The sequence below is a fragment of the Cibotium barometz genome, chromosome 36, assembly GCF_041138505.1.
Source record: "Cibotium barometz isolate CiBa-2024 chromosome 36, ASM4113850v1, whole genome shotgun sequence".
Lineage (NCBI taxonomy): Eukaryota > Viridiplantae > Streptophyta > Polypodiopsida > Cyatheales > Cibotiaceae > Cibotium > Cibotium barometz.
Genome location: NC_141081.1, coordinates 18,351,574 through 18,370,367, shown reverse-complemented (window position 1 = coordinate 18,370,367; position 18,794 = coordinate 18,351,574). Strand labels below are relative to the sequence as shown.

Here is an 18,794-nt window from a genome sequence, read left to right as displayed (position 1 = left end):
GAGGTGATGGATGGTTGGGAGACAGTGCTTTCTAGGCAGGTTCGTGATGCAGATAAACGAAGGTTGGTGAAAGACCAACTTGGATTTTATCGCAGCAAGTTGGGAAGGTTTGGATCGGCTGATGCTCAGAGAGATAGGTTTAAGATAGGGGCTGCTTTATGGTGGGAGGATGATGGGGCTCGTACACCACAGCTTCAATCATTGGCAGTAAGGATCTTGTCTCAAGGTGCAAGCTCCTCTCCGATTGAGCAGCTATGGAGTGTGTTCGGCCATGTTGCATCCAAGAAGAGGAACAAATTTGGGACAAAACAAGTCAATGACTTGATTTTTGTAAGTGCTAATTTGCGCTTGCTTGGTGATATGGCATCTCCCAAACCAAAGAAGGCCGTTCAAGACTGAACAGTACAGAAGCCACTTGTACCTGTCCGTACAGGTCAGCAGTATCCCACTGTACCAGTCCATACAGTTTCTGCGCCTGCAGCTTCCGCCACCTGTGCCTGCTGGGCAGGACAGTCCTTGACAATCTGCACCTGTCCGTACAGGTCTGCGATGTCTGTGTCAGCTTGTACCTGTCCGTACAGGTCTGCACTGTCCTGTCAACTGCGCCTGTACCAGCAACATAGCCGTCGCCAAAACCTGCAGCATGGACTGTACCTGCTTTCAGTCCCTGTCTCAGCGCCGCAAGAACCTGCAGCAGTCGTACCACTGTACCTGCTATCGTACGGCTCTGTACGGGCAGTCTTCACAGCACTGTACGGCCTGCTCTGTACGGCCTGCTCTTCACATACACAAAAAACCAGCAGCTACCACCTCTAAGCAGCCAGTCGACAGGGTTTCTCTCCTTCTCCAAGCATGTAGCTTGCACGCTTTTCCAAAAGCGAGAGAGAGAGAGAGAGAGAGAGAGAGAGAGAGAGAGAGAGAGAGAGAGAGGCGTGTACCAAAAGTGGAGTTTCCTCCCTCCGAAAATATCCTAAGGCCCTTACTTTAATGTTTATTAAAGTTCCTAAGGGCCACTTAGGCCTAGGGACCACCCATGGTTAGAACATTAAAAATATTAATGTTCTTGGTCCCCCTTCACACCAGAAGATGTCCACACATCATTCCCTTTGTCCGAGCACCCCAAATATGAATCATTTAATATTTATTTTGCTCAGCGACCACCATGCCCACACTTGTGCTGTTCCATTTTCACAGGGTCATGACATACCCCCCTCTTGAAAAATGGCAAGCATCCTCAATTGCATTCTGGTGATACAGCAAAATAGCCAAAGTGAAATGTACAATATGGCAAGATCAGCGTCCCAATCTCTCTAAGCCATGCACATGTAACAACATTCACTGCAAACCAATGGTGTAGTAGTAGTCCAAGTTGTATACCACTGTGAACCATACACATCCACAACATCCAATGTGACTAGTACACATATATCATAGAAGTCCCATAAACAGATGTACTGTCAGCCACCATCAGTACCTTCGGGTGAGACAAAAACTGCACCAAGTGACCTCTAGATGTCATCTCAGCCTGTCTGTATCAAGGAAGTGGAGGTGCTACCCCTCTCTTGAGCATCAGGCAATGCTCGAGATCCATGCTCTGTTGAACCTGAATGAGCCGTAACAAGAGTCGGCTCCAACTCAAAGGCATCGAGATAAAGCTGCAAAACCTAAGGTGAATCTGTTAAGTCACCTTCCTCCATCCACTTCGCATCCATCGGTGAATAGTTCTTGAACTTCACAAGATAGCGACGGGAAACTTTACCTCGTACCTTTCTTTCCTTATGTGCCAGTATCTGCTTTGGAATAAGAACCTCATCAAGTTCCTCGACTTCCGATTGAGCCTCATCTGATACATCCTCAGGCACATTCCCACGAAAAGGTCTAAGGAGACTCACATGAAATGCATTGTGAATTCTCCAGTGATCTGGTAGCTTCAAGCGATAGGCCACCTCACCATCTTTTCCAATACCTGAAAAGGCCCATAATAGCGCATGCTCAACTTAGGGAATAAGCGCTCTTTACCCTTCGTCTTCTTGCGAACTCTAAAGCACGTCTGTGACGGTCTGCTGCTTTCTTTTGCTTTTGCTGAGTTTTCTGGAGTGCCAACTTAACGCGCCAATAAGCTTCATCCATATTCTCCACATACTGATCAGCCTCAAAGATCTTATCCTTTGTGTGCAAAATGGGTGGTACCTTCTTCCCCCCTTCCACAATCTCAAAAGGCGCCTTGCCCGTCGAGGTATGGACAGTGTTGTTATATGCAAACTCCACCAAAGGAAGATACTTTTCCCATTGTTGCTTGTGCTCTGACACATAACACTTAAGAAGCTCTAACACTGTAGAGTTAGCCTCTTCTGATTGACCATCTGTTTGTGGATGAAATGAAGATGAAAACTTGAGAGTTGTACCCATGTTGTCAAACAACCCTCTCCAGAATAAACTCGTCATCCGTGGATCACGGTCACTAATGATAGACGTAGGCAAGCCATGACACTTGAAGATGTTCGCCATGAACAACTTCACCATATGATCAACTTTGATCGTCTTACGCACGGGAATGAAATGAGCTTGCTTACTGAACCTGCATATGATAGTCCAAATGCCATCATTCCCCGTTTGTGTACGTGGAAGATCAAATATAAAATCCATGGCAATGCTCTCCCATGGTCTATCCGGAATAGGTAAAGGCTGTAATAACCCTGGTGTCTTTTGACGGTCAAACTTTACATTCTGGCATACGCTGCATTGCCTAACAAAAGCATCAACATCTCTTCTCAAGGTTGGCCAATAAAAGAAAGTCTCAACTGCTTTTACCGTGGCGTCAATACTTCTATGACCTGCATACGGTGGAGCATGACTTTCAATCATAACCTTGCATGACTTTCAATCATAACCTTGAGGCGCAATTGCCTAGTAACACATTGTCTACCATGCATCAACAAAAACCCATCTCTGGGAGTATAGTGATCATGCCGCTGACCCTCAGACATCTGATCATACAACCTTTCAAAGTCCTCATCATGGGCATACTGCTCTTTCATTTCATCAAGCTCATGATGATAAGCAAGTGAAACTACTGAGACCTGTGGCTTGCGTGACAAAGCATCTGCCACAACATTCTTTTTGCCTTCCACATGCACAATCTGGAAGTGGAACATAGACAAAAAGTTTGCCCATCGCATATGCTTCTCTGAAAGCTTAGTTTGCGTGAGGAAATAACGCAAGGTCTAATGATCTGTCTGCACAGTGAAATCAGCCCTAAGCAAATAGTGTTTCCATGTAGAAAGAGCATGAATTACAGCCAACATCTCTTTCTCATAAACCTGTAAATGCTTCTCGGCATCCCGCAATATTCGACTCTCATAGGCTATCACATGTCCTTCCTACATGAGAACTGCCCCAATGCTGTTTCCACATGCATCACATTGGACAACAAAAGCCTTTCGGAGGTCCGGTAATACCAATACTGGATCCGAAGTAAGCTTTTCTTTAAGCTTTTTGAAGGCTATAATTTCCTGATCAGCCGATCTAAACGGAGTTGCCTTCTTCGTTAAGGCATGAAGGAGCGAAGCAATTTCAGCAAAATACCGTATGTACCATCTATAATAGGAACACAATCCCAAAAACTGCGTACATCATGCACGGTCCTCAAATCTGGCCAATTAAGAATTGCTTCCACCTTCGATAGATCCATACGGACTCCTTGCTTAGACACAATATGTCCCAAGAAGTGTATCTCTTGCAAGAAAAACTCACTCTTCTTGCCATTAATAACCAGCCTATGGTTCCGAAGTTCTGCAAACACAATGGCCAAATGCCTTCTATGCTCCTCCTCAGTTTGTGAATGCACAATCATATCATCAAAGAATGGGCCCACAAACGCTCTATGAGGCCGGAAAATCCTATCCATCATTCTGTTAAATGTGGCAGGTGCATTTGTCAAACCAAAGGGCATAACCAAGAACTCATACAACCCAAACAAGGTTCGAAATGCTGTCTTATGCACATCCTCGGGTCTAATACGTATCTGATGATACCCGCTTTTCAAGTCAATCCGACTAAAGACTGGAGCCTAAGCGGTCCAAAATGTCATCGATCCTCGGAATGGGAAATCGATTCTTGATGGTATTCTTGTTCAACGCCCTGTAATCAATACACATGCGCCAAGAACCATCCTTCTTTTGCACTAAGAGTACAGGTGAGCAAAAGGGTGATGAGCTAGGCTGTATCAACTCTTTATTCAACAGCTCCTGTACCTGACTCATAATTTCTTCTTGTTGGGTTGCACTAACACGATACGGCGGTCTATTCGGTGGAGTACTACCTGGAATTAGATCAATGGCATGATCTTCTGGCCTTTCCGGATGAAGTTCTCCTGGCAATGACTCGGAAAAACAATCTTGGAACTCACATAAGAAATCAGTCCTGTCCTAATCTAATGTGGACAGATTAGACTTAGACTCATCATCTTTTGCATCCTTTACATAAATCAAGTACGCGAAAAGATGCTTTTTCATTACTGATGAAATTGCCGAAGCTGATACAATAGGAACAGATTCCCCTTTAAGTTTTACATCCAAAACATGTTCTTTCCCTCTATGAGTCAAAGTGATCTTCCTATTGTATGTATCCACCACCGCATGTACTCTGTGGCACCACGGCATATCCAACAAAATATCACATCCATCAAGTGGCATGATGAAAAACTCTTCGCTGTCCACATAACCCTCCAAATGAAGCCTGAGCTTCCCAATAATAGGAGTGACGGGTTCTGCATACCCAGGACAAGCCATGTTAGCCTCATATAAAGGCCCCATCTCCTCTGCACGAATCCCCAGTCGGCCAGCCAAATCCGGTGAAATAAAGTTGGCTCTAGCACCTGTGTCAAAGAATATCAAGGCATTTTGATCTCTCACTTTGCCCCATGCCCTGCACAACTCAGTTTCTTCACCACCTGGCTGTTCCCCGACAAGATCAGGAACTAACCCTGCAGAAGGTTTTGGTTTCTTTGACTTGGGCTCTCCTTTGGTGTCAGAGTCCTTTTGGGACTTTCTCTTGGGACAATTAAAAGACATATGTCCCTCTTCTGTACAGTAAAAACATTTCCGAGCATCCATCAAAGCCTGTCTCTCCTCAGGAGTTCTCTTGGGCATTGGCAACTTCTTATACCGCTTCTCTGTAGACCCTTTTGCATCACGCGAAGCATGCCCTGACTTTTCAGATTTCTTGCTCGAGTTCTTACTGCCTTTAAATCCAGATGAGACTCCAGTGAGTAACGCATTTGCTGTCATAGCATTCTCTATCATCTGTGACATATTTGTTACTCGAGTCTTTATACACTAGTCACGCACTTCCTTGGGCAGCCCACAACAATACTTCTCCACCTGCTCAGACAAAGGCACTGCACGATAAGAAGTAACTGGGAGTAAAGCTTCCCAAAACTTCTTATTATAATCTTCAAGATTTTCACACTTTGATGCATCCAACTTGTGCCATGCTGTCATTACATCCACCTCAAAAGTAGATGTGAGCCATACGGAAGAGAACACCTGTTTAAACTGTACCCAAGTAGATGGTGCTATGCCTTGCAGAAGAAGAGTAGACCACCACTGCAATGCATTGCCTTTGAGAAAAGTCGCAGCTTTTCTCACCTTAGAGGACTCCGTATAATTACCACCAGAAAAAGCAGCATCAAACTGCTGTAAGAAGGTAAGTGCCTTTAACTTATCTTTGGCCCCACTGAATGTATCAAATTTCACAGCAACTCCCCCTTTCCTTATAATCCTTCGCCTTACCGATAGGCGTTAGATTATCGTAAGGAAGTGGCTTCACAAGATTGCTACCCCCAACATTCATGCCCATCATAGGATCAACATTACCAATTCCCACACCTGGCACGCCATACATTCCAGCCATGTTTCCAAACATACCATCATGCATACCGGACTGCATGCCCCCATACATATTTCTTTGCATTCCAGGTTGCATGCCCCCAAACATGTTTCCTTGCATTCCGGACTGCATACACTATACATATTCCCTTGCATACCAGGCTGAAAATTAGCTCCAAAAGTCCCTGGCATACCCATGCCTCCCTGAGGATAACCCCCAGTCATGGATTGGAACACAGAGCCACCACCAAAATAACCTGGATGCATAGACTGTTGACGAATATATGGCTGTCCAAAAAAGGAACTCTGTGAGTTAGCACCAAAAGCATGTTGCATGTTCGGAAACTGTCCAAAAGATGGATCCTGTGGAAAGGCACCACTATGACCCTGAGGTAGGTTCTTAGAACGCACCTTCTTCTTCTTCTTTTCAGGCTCAGAACGGGATCTCATAAATTCAGCAAACTTCTCACTTTGTGTGAGCTGCATAAACACATCCATTACACCGGCCAAATGATTTTTAAACTGAGCATCATCTTCCTCTTTACTAGGCATATTTTCTAGCTGTGTTACATCCTTATATTGTTCATCATCTGCAGCCTGTTCTCCTCCAAGAATGTCCTCAGATTCATTTCCCTTAGGAGAGGTCTCTTGCTCTTCCTCTTCATTATAAAAATATTTGTCTTCTGTGTCTGACATGTTGCTGAATTTTTCAGCAAAATGACTTTCCTCGAGGCAACCACGAGCTCACCCCCTTAAGAAAGTTGATGATGGGTCCCGGCAAACAGAACCTTGAAACCGGTCTCTGGTAGAAACCAAAGTGCAGTAGACTAGCAGTCACCCTTCCACTTGTAGTCCAAATAAATAACAAATTTAACTAGAGCTAGAATGCCCCAAAACTGAAATGAAATCGACACCTGTTGGCCCCAAAGCTTGGCGCCCCTTTCGGTATTTCTTTATTCAAATTCAATGAGATGTAAAACTGAGTACAACAAAGCCAGCCAGGAGAGTAAACTTGTATGTCCAATCTGGCAGCCCTCAAGACCTCTTAGCACAGAGGGTTCACACACAGATCTGTGTCCCACAAAAGCAACACACTGTGCTTCCCTCTGATCAACCAAGACAATTCAGCAGGGCAGCCTTGAGCACACATCTGGCATATTCCATGAACATGGTTCCACAACTCAGTTCAAATATACATCCACCGTCCAGTCTCTGTTTCCACTCTTCAAACTGCCATACCCCTCCTCTCACAAGGGGCCAGATAACACAACTCTGCAGCGCAGACATAAGCCAGTGGAGAGAAAGAAAGATGGACAAGTTCAAAGCTTACCAATTCAATGCGTAGTTCTACACCCGTGGGACTGATCGTACCAATCTGTACTTGAGAAAGACTGTCTGTACTTTCCTCCCTGCAACCACCTGACTGATGCACCAATTATGCTCTCATAAAGCACCGCCTGCAGTTGGAGTTGCATCACTTGCAAACTGTTCAAGACTGAACAGTACAGAAGCCAGCTGTACCTGTCCGTACAGGCCAGCAGTATCCCACTGTACCAGTCCGTACAGTTTCTGTGCCTGCAGCTTCCGCCACCTGTACCTGCTGGGCAGGACAGTCCTTGACAGCCTGCACCTGTCCGTACAGGTCTGCACTGTCCTGTCAACTACGCCTGTACCAGCAGCACAACCATCGCCAAAACCTGCAGCACGGATTGTACCTGCTTTCAGTCCCTGTCAGCGCCGCCTGAACCTGCAGAGCAGCCGTACCACTGTACCTGCTGTCGCACTTGTGCTGTTCCATTTTCACAGGGTCATGACACTTAGGGTGCTTTTTCAAGGCACATGTGCCTCCCCATGTGAAAGAAATTGGAGCACATTTTCTCTCATTCATACTAAGAGAAGAAACAAGCTTCTTCCTTCTCATACAGAGCAGCTTGTTTTCATATACACAGACTTGAGGCTCATATACCTAGATGAATCCAGGTAAACTTGAGGCTCATCTCCAAGATCAAAGAACGAGGCGCTATGAGAGAATGGAGATCACATTGGATATGCTTAACAAAGAAAAAGACGAGGAGTGCTTGATTGCCTTGCAAGATTTGCAAGAGGCTATTGCAGAGGCAGATGAGGCTTTGGAGCCTCTTTCGATTGCTCCACCCTCTGCAGATGGCCAGCCATCCTCTAGCCATGTTGGGGCATCATGCTCAGTTGCTACGAAGGCTTATGAATTTGATGATGATGATGAGGAGGAGGAGGAGGAGGAGTTTGCAGATGAGGATGATGTAACGCGCGGAAGCTCTGGGTAGTCTTCTTTCAGCCCTAAACACTCTTGAAGACCTCCTGATGCAAAAACGCACCATGATGCAAAAACGCAGGTAGAGAGAGAGTAGAGAGAGAGAGTGAGAAGTGCTGGAATTTCAGTATATACTATGTACAAAAAAGGTACAGATCTTTGCAGCCATGGGCTGCCTTCATAAAAAGGTTCCTAACCCTAAATTCTGTCCCCTATGGGACCTCTAAGTGACTCACACCCCTAGTGGGTGGAATGACTCAAACATGGAGCAAGTAGCCCCTTTTATATGGGCTTTTTGACACTTTATGCTGGCCGACTGCTGGTCGGCCAGTTCATGTCCAAATAATCCCCTTTTTGCCCAATCCGACTGCTGCTGGTCCTTGCCTTTGATGCGCATGCTGCCCACCATTCCTGGTGACGTCAGCCGACAGCCAACATCCTCTTTTCCTTGCAGCCGACAGCTCTAGTCTGGGTTCATGTGCTTCAGCCGACTGCTTCCCTCCATGACCCCACTTGTCCTGCTCCATGCTCACCTCAGATGCTACACCTGAAGCTCCTATTTTCTGGCTCTACTGGTTCATAGTCTTTTTCTGCTTGCCTCTTCTGGATCTAGCCCTGGAAATGTCCATGGCATCTGCGATGCACATGACATCCCCCTCTGCTAAACTTGATGACGGGAATCCAATCTGCTCTTGGATGACTGTCATCATCCCAATCCTGTTCCGAAGTCCCTCTGTCATCATCCATCCCTGGCAAACCTTTTTCTCTGAAAATCCGGTCTGTTCTCCAAACCACTCTGTCTCTGATGAAGATCTATGCATCTGGTCTTCCTCTAGTCCACAATCCTGCCCTGACTCTGAACACCGTCTTGGTCTTCGTTCCTGGAACTGAGTCTGGCACTCTCACATCACCCTTGGAGGATCAACCTCCCTTGGGACCGTCCCCTTAGAACCCATCTGGCTCACGGAACTGCCATCCCTATCTGGCACTGTGGAACACCACCAACAAACCTCCTGGGAGTTCTTCCCGATCTGTGTTCCCGCCTTGGGCTTCGAATCCGTGTACTTTCCTGTACCTTGGACCTGTACACCATCATATGGGACTGTATCAGTGTTTAGCTTTGCTGAGCCTGATGCTCTGATACCAATGTAACATGCGTTGCGGAAGCGTGTTCATGATTAACGCTAAGCAAAGAAGATAACGCTAATCCTATGTTTAGCAAAGACACAAAAGAGAAGGAGAGAGAGACCTAATCTACTATATATTGCCAAAACATGCTATATATACAATGATCTTGCTGATTCACAGCTTCATGATGCATACCAAAGATCCTTGCAACCCTCTACTTGCAATCGAGCAAGAGAAGCTCCTGTTGATCCACCACTGTGTCCTTGCTGCCTTGCAGACTCTGACAAATGGATCCTCTTGATCTTTGAATGATGATTCTAATGAATGCCTAATGATCCTATTTATAGGAAAAAGGAATGAATTCGTAATCAAGTCGGTTTTGCCTATTTTTCCCACAAAACATTGTCCAAACAGTCAGATTTTGTGTCCAAACTATGCTCAAAAGGTGTCCCAACCATTGGGCTATGTTTTGGGCACTTCCGGGAGCTTGTAGGGCTGCAAAATCTGCTCTAAATCTGCCCCTAAATCTACCCATATATTTGCTAATGAGAATATACATGTCTATGAGCATTGGGATGAACGGATGCACATGACATCCCCTTTTGCTAAGCTTGGAGCACTGGGGTAATCCATACACCTTTGCTCCATTTTCCTTCTGGTCCAATTGAAGATTGCACTTCATATCCATCGGCTCAATCCCCAAGTTCTCTAACTTGGTCTTCAAGTTCTCTGGCTTGGTCTTTAGATCTTCTGAAAACTCCTCTGAAATTGTCGAGATGACCTCATCCTTCTCCAAATAGGATTTGGAGAGATCCACCTCCTTGGGAACTATTGGGTTGACCTCATCCTCCTCCAAAGAGGATTTGGAAAGATCCACTTGCGCGAGCTCTGGTTCTGGTTTTGGTTTGGCTTCTGGCTCTAGCTTTGGCTTTGGTTCTGGTTCTGGCATGTGCATCCCGGGTAATGGCACCTCCTCGGAAACACCTCTTTCTGTGATCACGTCTCCCGAGAACTCTTGTCTTAGAAGCTCTCTTTTCGTTGGGTAAACGCTCTCGGTCATGGGCTGCTTTACAACCCTAGGTGATTCCTTCTTGGCCTTTGTCGATGCTGCCATGAATTGTGCCCATGTCTCCTTGAGTTGTGTCCATCTTTGCTCGTATAGAAGTGGGTCTTGACGCATCTCTTCTTGAAGCTCTTCTATGAGTTGTTGCCTAAACCTGGCCCCAACGATGATTTGTTCATACTGAGCATAGCGTTCTTGTTCCCTTTTGTATCGTTCATCTTCCTGTCTTCGACGACTCTGCAAAGTCGTGAGAAAGTCATCGTCCATTGCCTCTGAACTCATGATATTATTTTGCTGTTTTTCCTGTTGTAATCAGCCCAAAAACCCTAACTCTAGAGTTCTACATGCTTTCTAAACTCCCTAGGATCATGCTAGGCTGAAAACTAGACTTTCTAGCACTATACTATGCTGAAAATGAGCAAAAAGTTGATGCAAAAATGCAGATTTAACGCAAAAACGCAAACCCTAATCTTGCTCGTAAACCCTAAAACGCAAACCCTAATTTCAGAAACCCTAATTCAGCATGCACCAAATATAAACTAAGAACTGTCCTAGGATGACCTAAGCTCTGATACCAATGTAACGCGCGGAAGCTCTGGGTAGTCTTCTTTCAGCCCTAAACACTCTTGAAGACCTCCTGATGCAAAAACGCACCATGATGCAAAAACGCAGGTAGAGAGAGAGTAGAGAGAGAGAGTGAGAAGTGCTGGAATTTCAGTATATACTATGTACAAAAAAGGTACAGATCTTTGCAGCCATGGGCTGCCTTCATAAAAAGGTTCCTAACCCTAAATTCTGTCCCCTATGGGACCTCTAAGTGACTCACACCCCTAGTGGGTGGAATGACTCAAACATGGAGCAAGTAGCCCCTTTTATATGGGCTTTTTGACACTTTATGCTGGCCGACTGCTGGTCGGCCAGTTCATGTCCAAATAATCCCCTTTTTGCCCAATCCGACTGCTGCTGGTCCTTGCCTTTGATGCGCATGCTGCCCACCATTCCTGGTGACGTCAGCCGACAGCCAACATCCTCTTTTCCTTGCAGCCGACAGCTCTAGTCTGGGTTCATGTGCTTCAGCCGACTGCTTCCCTCCATGACCCCACTTGTCCTGCTCCATGCTCACCTCAGATGCTACACCTGAAGCTCCTATTTTCTGGCTCTACTGGTTCATAGTCTTTTTCTGCTTGCCTCTTCTGGATCTAGCCCTGGAAATGTCCATGGCATCTGCGATGCACATGACAGATGAGGAGCCCATTGATCATGCTAAGGATAAGGAGAGCTTTGATGAGGCTTAGGGTTACTTAGTATTCGTCCACTCTCTACTTATGTTTCCTCCACTTCCTACTTATGTTTTTCCTCACTGCTCAGGTGTCAGTCTACAGCTTTTGCGTCTTGCCCACTGAGCAGTGAGCACTCCATCATCCATGTTTTTGCTTGCTTTCACTCATGTTTTATTTAGTTTCTTGAGGCTTGGACCTCTTCATGTTTGTCCACATAGAAGAGCCTATAGCCTTCAGGTGACAGGTTTTGGCATTTGCCCACTCCACACTCCCTAGTCCCTACTTATGTAACATGTTACATGATACATCATTGATCATACATGTATGATGTAAACAAGTTACAGTAATATAAAGTCCGGAGTTTGGATTCTGGCTCTACATCATTTATGTTTTTTCTAATCCCAAAATCTTTGCAATTTCAAGTTTCTTTGGTTTTTTGTGTCATATGTAGCATGTTTTTCCTTAAATTTAGGGTGTTGTATCCAACGTATGGAATTTCTTGGAGGTGTGAACCGTACTTTTTCTGTACTTCCATACCCGTATGCGTTTGCCGTATGGAAAAACTACGGTTATGCATACATACCTTCACGAAATGCTTCCTCTAGCTTCGCCTGTTTTTCGTAGACCACTCCATCTCCTACTGTGCCACATTCTTTTACTGGAATTGTGCACCTTCCTTGGGACTATGCTTAGTAGGTTGGGCTTGAATGCTATGATACCAATGTTACATGCAAGGAAGCCTTGTTGTACTGATCCACGGCCCTAAGCTTGATTAAGAACAAGATGCTGATTTAAACATGATTAAGACATGAGAGAGAAGAAGAGCAAGATTGGTGTCAAGGTTTTTCTTGTATTTAATATGGTACAAAAAGGTTGCATTAATGCTTGTACATGACTCAGCCCTTGGTCAGTCCCAAAGGGGTGGACCTCTCGCCCCTACATAACTGCCACCACTGACTTCTAGGCTTGATGGTTGAATGATTGACTTGATAATGACTGAATTATGGTTTGATGCTTATATATATGCATGGGGAGCTGGTCAGCCAACAGGACTGTTGTTGGCCAGCTATTGGACAAAAAAACATGATGTTTACTTCACTTAAATGCTGCACTTTTTTGCCCCCCTTTCTGCTGGCCTTCACAAGACTGCTGTCGACTGGTTGCACAGGTCCCTATGCGGGCTGCTGCTGCTGCCAACAGGTTCCCATACCTCTTCCCATGCTGGTTATGCTGCTGCTCACGATGATCATGATGATACTATTGCTAATGCTGATGCCACTGATGCTACTGATGCTAATGATGACGCTACTGATGCTAAATGTTCACTTAATCAGGGATTAATGCTGTTCATGCCAAAGATTAGCCATGGCACAGCCAGCAAGGAGGAGCAGCAACAAAAGCAAAGCCCAGCAGATATGGCATTTATTGCCTAGAGCTTGTCCAGGACCTCGCCAACAGCCCCTGGTGCTGGCCGGCCTGAACCACATCATCATATATAAACATGAGTTCATAATTCAGCCTTATCAAGTCATCCATTCAGTCATTTCATCATATAAGCATTCTCAAGAAACAGTAGAAGTTATGTAGGGCCAGAGGTCAACCCCTTTGGCGCTCACCAAGGGCTTCAGCCATGTACATTCATTAAGCCCCCTTTTTGTATCATATAAAACACAAGAAAAACCCTGACACCAATCTCTCTCTTCTTCAGAGGATATACCACATCAACCATCTCTTCCGACGAAGCAACTTACATTATCATGTTTCTAATTCACAACTTTGAACTGCTATAATCATTGCCCTTAATCAACTAAAAATGCTAGTAATAAAGGAAAATAAAGCTTGGTTACGTAGATACTACTTACTCTCTTTTGATCGAGAAAACCTTAAAACAGTCAGCCAAGTAAATAGTGAATTAGCAAATTAGTAATGAAATGACTTGAGTGTGAACTTGTCTAAGACTAGTTTAGAAAAGGCAAATATAATTACTTTCTATAAATGTGAGTGACATTCTCTCCTGTCTTAATCATGTTTAATCAACATCTTGTTCTTAATCACGCTTAGGGCTGTGGATCAGTGCAGCAAAGGCTTCCACATGCAACAAGTAGCAATCTGAGGACGAGGCTACTTCAAAAGCACAACAATATGATGGAGGTGACACACCCTGACACCAATCTCTCTCTTCTTCTCTCCTATCTTAATCATGTTTAATCAACATCTTGTTCTTAATCAGGCTTAGGGCTGTCGATCAGTACAGCAAAGGCTTCCACACATGCAACAAGTAGCAATCTGAGGACGAGGCTACTTCAAAAGCACAACAATATGATGGAGGAGACACAGGTGCACGTGTCACGGCTCTCTTCATTTATGGGATTATTTGGCTACATAATTGTAGGATTGCATCAAGCTGGCATGTGTTTCACAAGATACATTGTTGTGGGATCACAAGAGCAAGGTAAGTGATTCACCATAGGTGAGGGGTGGAGTTTTCCAAATAGGGTACCCCTAGACTATGGGTGTAGAACAACAATGTGTCCAGCCATGTATAAGAAACTTCAGAGCCATCAGAGAAATTTGATGAAGAGTCTTTGGCATCAAGGGTAGTTTCTTCAGCAATTCTGGCATCGTAAGTGAGTATATCAGTCCATGTGTCTTCTCAAAGGTCGTTAAGTACTTTAGGTACAATGCAGTGCGGTATGCATATGGAACAAGAACGTAAAGTACGTATATTTCACTTTTTTTCCCTTTTTGAAGATATAAGAAATACTATAAATCTGAAAAATAAAAATTTTGAAGAATATACACAAATTTTGGGGAATTGAGAAGAATTGGGGGGGATTATAGAGGCTTGGAGAAATCAGGGAACATTGAGAGAATTGGGGGGGATTATAGAGGCTTGGAGAAATCAGGGAACATTGAGAGAATTGTGAAACATTGAGAAATTTGAGGAAACTTGAGAGTTGGGTGTAATTGGGCGAAATTAAGAGACTCTTGGGAAAATTGAGAAACATGGGAAAATTGGGAGAATTGCGAGAAACTCAAGAAAATTGAAGGAACTTAGGAAATTGGGAGTAATTAGGGATATTGGCGACTCTAGAAAAGTGGGAGAAATTTGGGAAATCGGAAGGGCTTGTTAGCTGCGCCAAAATCTACCCAAAGCTGATTAGCATGTCCACGTGGCAACCAATTTTGGTGTGCACATGACAGTTCCTAGCTAGCCTTCTCTATCCAAGCTAGCATGTCAACAAGGTCCTTCTAGCTTGAAGCCAACATGTTGCCAAATGCCTCTTGTCACATGCTGCCATAAGGCTATTGTATGTCGAAATGGTGAATCTGCTGCCCACTGCCTAGCTCGTCTACCTAATGCTACCTCCTGCCACCACCATGAAATGAGGTTCACCTGGTAAATGCGTTCAAAATCTGGCTGCTCTCTATCACTTCGCATATCTTACCTTCTTTCGTAAGTTCGAAGATGTTAAAAACTTGAAAAAATTTCTGTGGGATTATACGGAATGCTCAAATGACTGCATGTAAGGCTGATGACAGCAAAAAAGGTACCTGCAAGCTTGAGTAGCAAATCCATGGTGGCATAAGAACTCATGAAACCTCAAACATTCGATTGTTCATAAACACTCCAAAACCCGTTCATCTTTGTTTCACAAAGTGCATTTCCTAAGAGTTTTGACCATGCGCAATAAAAACCGAATCAACAAGCACACCTGCACCAAGTTCTTTAGCCAAGGGAGCTATAAGAAAGTCCAAGCATCCAGTTACAAACACTATCTGATAGCCCTCATTCTTCAGTTTCCGAATAAGCTCCACCGCACCAGAAAAAATCCTGCTCAAATTAAGTGGCACCACACCAATCCTTCGTCACAAAGTATGTAATATCTTCTTCCTCAATCTCACCTAGTTGCATAATGGCTATAAAGCATGCCAAACTTTGGCAACTGGAAGCACCCAAAAAAATGAAGAACGAGAAAAGATCAAGAGGCAAACAGGATGCTATGCTTTTTGCAACAATTTGTCTAATCGGAATTCCCACATCCACATAGACATAACTTGCAAGTCCAAACTCCACACTAAACAGCAAGCAAAAAATCATAACCCTGCAGTTCATGGACTTTCTGTCCTCATACCATTTAGAAAATGATTCCTCCATAAATTTTTTAGTCTAGGCCTTTGTGTTTGCATTATTCCTACTCCAAGGATCTGAGACAATTGGAGAGACATTCAACACTCTATAAACAAAATTAACCTGCTGAAATGAAGATGAGGACCCTCAATCTTGTGTATTCATTCATGGCTGTCGTGAATGTTACAAATGTATAGGCGTTCTAATTTGTTTCATGGCTGTCACAAATTTCAGCTTAGATGCTGAATGTTATCTGCATGTTAATGTACAAATGTGAGTGAGTTTATCTTGGCAGATGCATATAAAAAATGTAAAATCCCTCTACAACCTGCTGTAGGACTAGCCGACTAGCAAAAAGGGGAGGGAGGGGAGGGTGGAATTCCTGTAAAACGTTCTTATCACTCCTCCCTTGATTATCAAAGAACACCGTAGTAAAAGGGTAAACTGCAGGTTGCAGACAGAAATCAACAGAGAACCCCAGATAAGACAGACGAAACCTGACTGGAATGCCCTACGAGTAACCAAACCAACCAAAGTAGACGGAAAGCAATGGAGGGAAGTAATCGGACAAAGTTGAACGGAAATAGACTGAGTTTCTTTTAACAGTTCTCAATTTGATAGTAAGAGCACAAGAGAGGTATCACAATTCATCCCATTGTAATTCCACTTGGATATCAAGTAAAACTAGTTTTCTCAATTGGGGAGGCTATCCTGGCCAAGGACCCAAGGCGGTGCCTTGAGCATTATCAATGTTTGTATTTCATTTTCGTTGTTTATGATTCTTGAATTAATTTTGTTACATGTATCATGTTACTCAAACATGCTTAGACAAAGCGCTAATTGAATGCTGCTAATTGATTCTAAACCCGAGACTCTAAATACCCAACAATCCCCCTTCGGGCGAAGGTGGTTAGACCCTTACCACCTACCCCATCCATGCTGCCTCAAAGAAAGACTCACCATGCGCCCCCTCCCATGTCATGGTCACCGAGTCTCTCTCGTCAAGTTTTTCAACCGAGGTAGGGAGGTCAGCCCTTTGTCACGCCCCCCAACTCCTAACAGGAATAAAACATAACACTGAGCCTTCTATAAGTGAAGGCGATACAAACATATAAAAGAAAGAACACACAATATTATTACATCACATTTTGAGGGACACTTGCAAAGAACCAAACAAAACTCACCTAACATAAAAAAAAGGCACTTAAAAAGCCCAACTCTTCAGCTATTGGTAGGACTCCATATAAGACATTTGGAAGACCGTTCCAGTCATTATTGCCATGATATCGTTTTCAGTGCCTGATGCTAAATAACCGAGTGACAGATTGCAGTTTGTGAAGGATAAGTTGGCCAAAGCACAAGAGGCCTATTCTCAACGGGCCAACAAGGACAAAAGAGATGTGAAATTCTTGCAAGCGGTTTGGGTTTATCTCAAGATTATGGAACAAAGGTTGAAACACATGGGCAAGCAATGCCCCAAGTTGTCATTTTGGAGTTTCGGACCTTCTCCCGTTTTGAAGAAGATCAACAAGATCTCCATGAAGTTGAAGTTACCTTCCAGCTAGACAATGCATGATGTGTTTCATATTGCTTGGTTGAAGCACTATGCCAAACCACCTCCCACAGATGTCTAAGATGAACCGGAACCTAGAATCGTTGACGAAGCCAAAGTGATGGTTCCAAAACACATCCTTTTGCACCACTTCAAGCATGGCTCCAACCGTCAAGAGCGTCAGTTCCACACGAAGTTTCAGGACCGAGGGACGCATGGAAGATTATCCGACATTATTGATGCACTATTTGGAGACTATGCAGCGTCCATCAAGTTAGGCAAAAGGGGATGTCATGTGCATCCCACACTTGGATGCCACGTGTGTGATACACCTGCAAGTGGTCCGCCAAAGGAACCACAATTCCGGCAACGAAAAGGAAAGCAATGGAAGCTGATGTGGCATCTGACTAGTGCCTTCCGACCAACCCTCTCCCCCCCCTATATAAAGAGGGTCTTGGGAGTCATTGTTATCATCAAGACTACTTGCTTCCTCTCAACGTTTTCTAAGCAAAGCAACACTCCGATGATTCTATGTGTGTGAGTGATGCATTGGGGCGATTCTCCTACACTTGTACTTGGCTATCATCCCAGTGGTGAGCCCGAGCTCTCGGAGCCACTTGTAACAGGTGTTAGTAAATAAGAATTCTTGCTTGTGTCTTCAAGTTTATTGTGCAACAACATTCTTTCTCTATGCAAACACTCGAGGGTAAAGTCTTTACAATAGATATCTGAGCTTAGAGAACTAGCCGAATATTTTTCAAGGCACCCATAGGTTTGGGCACGCCGAATTCAATTCGGAACTTCTCTTCTTTACAGCTGCATTTTCAGGTGGTGCTTTGTTGGGTCGTTCCTCGTGTCTTCAATTCTGTTGTGCAACATTCTTTCTCTATGCAAACACTCAAGGGCAAAGTCTTTACAATTGGTATTACAGCTTATAGAACTAACCGAAATTTTTTTTCAAGGCACCCATAGGCTTTGGGCAGGCGGAATTCAGTTCAGAACTTCTCTTCTCTGGAGCTCCGTTTTCAAGTCGTGCTTTGTTGGGTCGTTCAATCCCTGGACTAGTAGCATCCGGAACTAGTGGTTGGTTCATCAACCAAGAGCCACACTCAAAAACCCTTACTTCATCGCGCATCAAGTGCACTCCCGTCTACATCGCTTCGCCCAGGACACCCACTTTGACCCGACAAGCCAAGCATTTGGACCCAACGGCAAAGGACGATCAGTATCCTGGATTTTCGCTTCTCTTGGATGAGTTAGCACAGTCCTGGTGGAGGAATCTTCGACGTCTTCTTCGACTTCGATTGGTACCATGGCTTCTCTAGAGGAAATGGTGGAGCTTTTGGTAGGCATGCGCGCCATGGAGACAGCTATGACAAACCTTACAGCCTGAATGGTGCAATTGGAGCCTAACAGCGGTCCCTAGTTCTTAACTCTCTGGCTACGGATCGGACTCCCGAA

At 44.5% G+C, this 18,794-nt stretch overlaps 1 protein-coding gene across 1 annotated transcript in view; it reads right to left on the bottom strand.

Moving 5' to 3' along the window:
- The window catches only part of LOC147617566 (uncharacterized), an 84,554-nt gene that overhangs the window by 44,381 nt on the left and 21,379 nt on the right, over window positions 1-18,794 (bottom strand). Inside the window, exon 3 of the mRNA XM_086775850.1 lies at window positions 15,366-15,484. Coding sequence (XP_086631976.1) covers window positions 15,366-15,484 — 119 coding nt within the window. The remainder of the gene's footprint in view (window positions 1-15,365; window positions 15,485-18,794) is intronic.